General features: G+C 36.9%; 1 protein-coding gene across 3 annotated transcripts in view; it reads right to left on the bottom strand.

Annotated features, from left to right (window-relative positions):
• Positions 1-1,469: 1,469 nt before the first annotated feature.
• The window catches only part of ANKRD12 (ankyrin repeat domain 12), a 66,527-nt gene continuing 61,000 nt past the window's right edge, over positions 1,470-6,996 (bottom strand). For all 3 annotated transcript variants that reach the window (XM_061448793.1, XM_061448796.1, XM_061448795.1), the window contains 3 exons: positions 6,110-6,253; positions 3,093-3,188; positions 1,470-2,748 (listed from right to left, as the gene is read on the bottom strand). In XM_061448793.1, the coding sequence (XP_061304777.1) occupies positions 2,563-2,748; positions 3,093-3,188; positions 6,110-6,253 (426 nt within the window). In that variant the 3' untranslated portion in view covers positions 1,470-2,562. The remainder of the gene's footprint in view (positions 2,749-3,092; positions 3,189-6,109; positions 6,254-6,996) is intronic.

Raw genomic sequence — 6,996 nt, 5'->3', positions numbered from 1 at the left:
AACAAGTAAATTACACGACTGGAACAAATCCTGCATTCATATCGGATATGCCAAGAGATCACTGTCTAAGGGACTGAAACATTTTGTCAGTCCAGTTTTCTGAGCAACTTTTACTAAGCAGTTGCAACTGTAAAACACAAAATCTGTTCCACAGACCCCAGTAGTGGGAAATCGCCTCTCCTTGTAAAGAAGACACAGTCTACCCTTAAGCAACACCTGTCTTTGGATCTCCTTGTAAAATGGGTACTGCTAAGCCACTTTTATCACAAACCTGGTTCTGTTCATGCTTCCAGAGGATGAACTTTCCCTTTTACAGGAAACACCCTGACCCCCTGCACTCCTGCCAGGTCCCAAAGGCCTGTGGGGCTGTTCCTGCTGCCATCCTGCTACCCTATTTGTGTCACAGCGGGAGCCCCAGTGGACTCGGACCTGCTGAGGTACCATTGTAAACCACGCCAAGTCCCAGTTGTTTCCTCCGTCCCAAGCATTTTTGTCACCTGCACAGCCAATGCTCCTGCAACCCAGTTTGTCCTTCCCGTTCTTTACGCAATACTTAGAATTATTTGTAACCCATACTTCCTAACGCCTGGATCAGGATCTCCCATTTGCAGATATATAACTTTTTAGTATCCGATGGAAATAACCTAACACATATTTACTAGTTATTAACACTTGTAGCTTTTCCCATTTCCTCCCTTGTCTTTTAAAACAGGTAACACAGACATCTGTATTATTTTAAAAGTTTACAGCTACTTTCAGAAGAATATTTTATTTTCAGAAGAATAATATTTACATTTTCCTGAGCACATCTTCAATTCTGAGTGATGTCAGGAAGACACTCCTATATAAAAGCAGGAACAACTTCTTCCACAGGTACCTAACAAATTAAAACTGGAAAAAAAAAGTTACAGGGAGGGAACCACATATTAATTGGGTTTACAGTGCTTGAGTTACTATTACTTTACTCTCGACTGGAACTAGCAGTGATGTGCACAAGAAAGGATCCTACTATCCACACAGTCCCTTCTTGTTCAATGCCTGTTTGCTCCCCATCACAAGAAAGGTAAACTGGGCATTCATGCCAGCCTAGGGAGTATGTACTCTGTAGTAGTTCAAATAGTAATTAAACATCAGCTCCCACAAAGCACTTTACATTTCTTTTCCAGGTAACTGGGTCTGTTGCCTAAGCCCCATTTCTTTCAGAAGTAATTTCATGGACATCAGATCCCAAGCATTCCTGAATAATTTATGGGCTAGAGGGTAACAAATCTTTTCCATGAATATCTGTAGCCTCCTACTAATAAATAATTAACTCTCTGCTCATTAACAGGACTAAGAAAAAAAAACGGGCATTACATTTCACAACATGGGATTTCTTTTTCAGCTTTTCACTCAGCCTCTTTATGTACTTCAGGAATGTCAAGATGCGATATTGTATCAGTGTTACAATATTAAGAAACTCCAACTAATAACATGACCGATAAAATTTATTAAACATTGTATTTACAACTATTTACATATCCTTCCATAGATTAATATTAAAATAGACAATATACAATTTAAGAATTTTCATTCAAAGGCATTTTGTTGGAAAAAATAGGCTCTATTACGAGACCACCATATAAGAGCAAAACTTTTTTGTTTGCTTTACACAAAAATATTTTCAGTTTAGTAAGTCATAGTATGGCATCACAACAACAGACTAATATGAAATATGACTTTGTAGATATTACAGTTGTTAAGGTATTGGTTACTGAAGTAAAGGGGTTAGGAGTTCTGTGAAGCATGCAGTACAGTTCAGTTTCAGTTATTTTACAGTTATGGTGATGGAACAAGCAGCTAAATCAAATACATGCCATACAAAAGAAAAGAACTGCCAACCAGAAATACGCTACACTTAATAAAAAGTACAACTTTGGTCCAATAAAACATTAGACAAAAAACAGTTTTACAATTAAAAGTTCTATTTTATACAGGTTTGAACATTAATTACAAGACTATTTACATTTGCACAATATGTATAAAATAAATTATTTGAAAAGGAAGACAATCTTACATCTTTTTCTTTTTTTTTTTTTTCCCCCAAAAAGAAAGCTGTACAGCAATTTACAAAATATAAGATAATAGACTATTTTCTTCCAAGTCTTATGTTTTCTTCCACAGGCTTGTTCATTGTTTTTCTGTGGGAGTCCAACTCTAACTGCAGTTTCATAGCACAAAGCTGTACAGCAGATTGTAAGTATCATTTGTTTTTTGGTGGCTGTTTCAGTTGTTAACAGCTTCCAGCGCTGTTAACTCACCATGTTTCGTCATCTTTTTCAGCAATAAGCTGTAAAGCTACAGGCAATTTTAAAATACAGATAATGCAGTTACTGGGAAACCGACTTGTTTGAACAAGAGGCTGTGCCACACTTCTCCGAAGGAACACCCAAGTTATTGAGAAAGGTAGTATTCCACAGAATTAAGTGCTCTGTCTGAAAAAAAAATCCCCAAAGATTTGTGTATCACTGCACCTCAATCCCTAGTTGTCCCAGGGAAAGGGTGACCAGAAGATGCTGGCTGTCATATTGGTGCCAACTCAAAGTCATCATTAACTTCAACAAGAGGAACATAAAACTCCTGAATGTCATAAATGCTGACAGATTTGTACGTAGCAGGATCGAGTTCCTGTAGTTTAAGCTGCCACTCCAGTCTCTGTACCGCGTTTAAAGCCGCTGCTTCGTGCTGCTGCCTCATCAAAAGGCACGTCTGTTTTAAAATTGAGAAAGAAGTTATTATATGAAAAAAATACTGCAACAAGTTTGAAATTAGAAGAAAAATCTAAAAGCCTCTCTGGTGGCAGTGAGTAATTTTCCCCACTAAGTATTCAGAAATTTGTAGATTATTCCATTACACCATGCAGCAAGAAAAATTTGTTTTTTTATACAGCTACACCCTCCTTTGTGTTGCCCTTAAAACCTCTACAATAGCCTATGATATTGCATGCAAATCTACTATTTATTCATCTTGTCTTCATAGTCACTTTAGAGTTGTTGGGGGCTTTTTGTTGTGTTTGTTTTTTATTTTTGAAGTGGAAAGACAAAGAAACATACCTTTAATTTTTCAAACTTATCATCAACGTCCTGTAACCATGACATAAACTGTCTGCCATTAAATCGATCCCTTACCGATGTTTTGCTGTCATCAGCCTGCAAAAAATTATTCAAAGGATAAGTTATTTGATGAATCACTCTTAAACAGACTTTAAAACATGAAACTTCCTGTGGGGGATCTTCCTAAACAGTGCTTCAGATGGAAAAATAAACTCAAAGTATAGAGGTACATACGAGCTTAAATGTTGACCACCACCTTTGCTGTGCGCCAGCTGCTCACTAAAGGTGGGTATTTTCAGATTCCCACAATCTGTTTACTGTACTCTGGTTTTGAAATTTAGAGTAGGAGGCTTAAAGATTTATGCCTTAATCAGTACAAGGCAGATCCTTCCATAAAATCGCTATCTCTTTGCTCTTTGAAAAATTCAGCCACAAATTACATTAATATTCCCTCAGGGAAAAGCAAAAACATTCATAAAGGAAAACTCAAGCAGCCTGACTTACCTGGGTACACAAGTGTTCAAAAGCTATAATAAAGAATATTTTTTCCATCAAAATCCCCAGAGGAGGTTAAAAAAAGAGAGCAGACATATATTATGTCCTGTGAATTATTATTTTTTTAAAGCTTTTTTAATAAGAATCTTGAATGTCACATCTGCCCGTTGTGAGAAAGTAGATACTCTACAGATAGCCCTAAAGCCAGACTATGCCAATGTAACGTTTAAATAATAACCACTAAATAGAACAAGCTGCTATTACTTTTCAGGGGGTGGGGGAAGAAAAATAGGACGCTGCAGGAACTTGTACATCGTAGCAATGGGCAAGAACAGGAGGAAAACAAACCTGCAATGACAGAAGTTTCTAGAAAATAGCCAAGATTTCAGGTATCAAGGACAGCTGCACAGGTTGGTTGTACAAAGAGCCCTCAACAACACTTGTCCGGTAACCCTGAACCATAGCATAGGCATTCAGGTGAGCTGTGACCAGCTAACGGTCTATTCACCAGAAACTTGGGTTGTTTTCCCTCCCCCATCTTTGCTCTGGCCCATATGAGTGCCAAGTACGGTTCTCAAGGTCTGAGCAACACGTGCAGCCGTAAAGGCAAGCCTCCAAAAACCCAGAAACCCCATAAAACCAGCTCTGAGGTGGTCATTTTCCTGCAAAATAAACCAATCTTTTATCAAAAATCTCTGGCAGCTATTTGCTCAAATACTTGAAAAATTCATCAGAAATGTTTCTCCATCGTAGAACAAAACTAAGAGTTGTTAGCAGGATAAAAGCTAAGCGGGAGAACGTACTACAAGATAATGGTTTCTTACGCATCTACATTCTTCCCACCAAGCAAATTTAAAGCATTAAGTTGATAATTTAAAACACTGACTTCAATTATAATTAAAAAATATATTTAATTCTTTGCTGAACGTTATGTGCAGTATTATAATTTTGTAAGAAAAGTTAACACAGACTGAACCACAAAGCTGTTAAGGCAGTAAGGGGGAAGGAGAGGCATTTTACTACTACTGCTGCTCTCTTAATGGTCAAAAAAAGCTGCAGTACCTGGTGTGGAGGGAGACGTAGGAACCACAACTGCTCCCCCAGTAAAGATTCCTTTTGTTTCACAAAATTCAAATGTAGAATCAGTTTATTTAAAATCTGTTGTAAAATGTTAACTATAAAATGCAGTTATGTGCATAAAAATCAGATGTACCTCAAATTTCTAAAAAGTTGAGGGCCTCTAAATTGGGGCAGAAAAAAGCCAAGCACATTCTGAACTTCAGAACTAACAATGATGGTATGTGGACTGTTAATGGAAGAGAAAAATATATTTTTTGCCCTAACAAATGCACTAAGGAAATAATGACTTAAAAGCTTGTTGGTATAAAGCATTATAAAGCTTAAAATGGAAGAACAATACACTCCCCATAAACTGCTATCTCTTGCTGAATCACCTAGTTGTGCATAGCTCTAGTTCTTTAAAGACAGGGAAAAAGCACAGCAGCAGACTGAGGAAACACTGGAAGCTATAATAATTCTATAAAGGGCTCTGGGACTAAAGTGGAATCTCACACATGTTGGAAATGTAAGTGTTCCATTTAAAAATGCCCAACATCCAATGCATCAACATTTTTATTGCCCCCAAATCATCAAATTTCTTCCTTCCATTATTTGTGCTCCTTACAGTCACCAAAACAGGTGCTGAATGCTGTTTTCATTTTTTGTTAGCAGCCTTGTTCACAAAATACTGATATACAAATATACAAAACACACAAAATTCATGGTGTAATTTCAAGACCATGAAATTACATTCTCTTAGAAACAGAGCTGCAGCAAATCTCTGAGTGGTAGTCCATGAAAGGTATGCAGATTATAAAGTACGCTGCTCATTTTATGTTTTAATCAGGACGAAGTACCAACACTGGACACATAAATAACATGGTGCATTTAAATAATATGGAGCTCGAGGTGATTTTAAAGAAATAGCATTGGATATTTCACTGCTGGTCATCTGATTTTTACGGCACAGTTGTAATGGCTGCCTTAGAGAAAGAAGAAAAGTATAATGTGAATACCTCCACAAATCATTTCCAGACTTCACAAACCAATCTCATCACTTCACACACTACTGCATTCCGATTCTCTGGACTACTGACAAAAATGATCCTACATTCTGCAAATATTTTTTTGTTGTTGTTGAAGTTATATTTGTAAGCTTCCAAAATATGTTCTGTTTATGACTGATTTAATAAAAATCAGCAGAAAAATGTTCTCAATTTATCCTTTTCATAATCTTTGGAAGTGGAAAGAAACCAGACATGGTGCAAAACAAAAAAACAGTGTACCTATATCCATACCCTCTTGTTACTGAACACCCAAATGAAGCCTAATCAAAGGAACAGTCTATAGTGTGCAAAATTTTAATTCCAGGCAACTCAATGACAACTTCAGTAAAGGAACAGAATTCTCTCCAAACACTCCTTTTGACCTTTTTGTTTGAAATTCTGAAATACATTCTTTACCTGAGCATCCGGAGGCACATTATAAACTTCAGCATCCAGCAGAACAGTGCAGGCACTGAATGGTAGTGTTTGATTATTTAGCGTTCTTGCTGCTCGATGATGAACACGTAGAACTTCTTGCTCGTTAGAAACAATAAGCTTTTCCTAATTGAAAAGACATCACCATATAAGTATACATTTGGTAAATTAAGCATTTCAGCTGGATTCATTAAAATTCCCATTTCTTTTTAGGGTTTATACTTTTGAACAGTGTGAGAAACGGGCCAGTGGAGCGAGGAGTAGTTGTTTATCTGATCAAATCCAAAATTTCAACTTAATGATGCAAAGAGTGTTCCCTGCATGTCAGAACAGAAAATACCTTCTCTTCTACCACCACTGCTGGCTGCAGGTCAGGCCCAGGTTTTCCACTCAGTGCCACTGAGGCAAGTTCTAGTTGATGAAGAAGGTGAAAGATGAAAGGTATGAGGAGCACAGGGTTGGGATATAGGTTTGTGAGTCTCGACTGAATTAAGATTTTTGTTACTTGCTTGTCGTACCAGGCAAAATGGCCAAACATACTCAAGCAGAAATATAATATGTAGGAGAATTTAATTTTATTTAAAAAAAAAAACCACACACACACAAAAAAAACCAAAAACCCAAACCAAACAAAAAAAAAAAAAACAAACATGCAGAAACTCCATAAATTCATAGCTGGACAAAGATTCTTTCCTGAACCAATACAAGAAAATACAGCTTACTTGGCCAAACTTGACTTAACAGTTCTATAAAGTAGATCTGATTGGAAGGACAGTCTGAGCAAACTAACTAGAAATATGGAGAATTTTAAAAGACAGAAATTAATGTACATGCTGTGTTTACTGCTCTGCAACATAATGGCTCTGATT

The sequence above is a fragment of the Pezoporus flaviventris genome, unplaced genomic scaffold, assembly GCF_033815535.1.
Source record: "Pezoporus flaviventris isolate CSIRO_AGI_PZ_B2104156 unplaced genomic scaffold, CSIRO_AGI_Pfla_v1 ptg000007l, whole genome shotgun sequence".
Taxonomy (NCBI): domain Eukaryota; kingdom Metazoa; phylum Chordata; class Aves; order Psittaciformes; family Psittacidae; genus Pezoporus; species Pezoporus flaviventris.
Note: the sequence above shows the minus strand (reverse complement) of the source record. Positions and strands in the feature narration are given on the sequence as shown.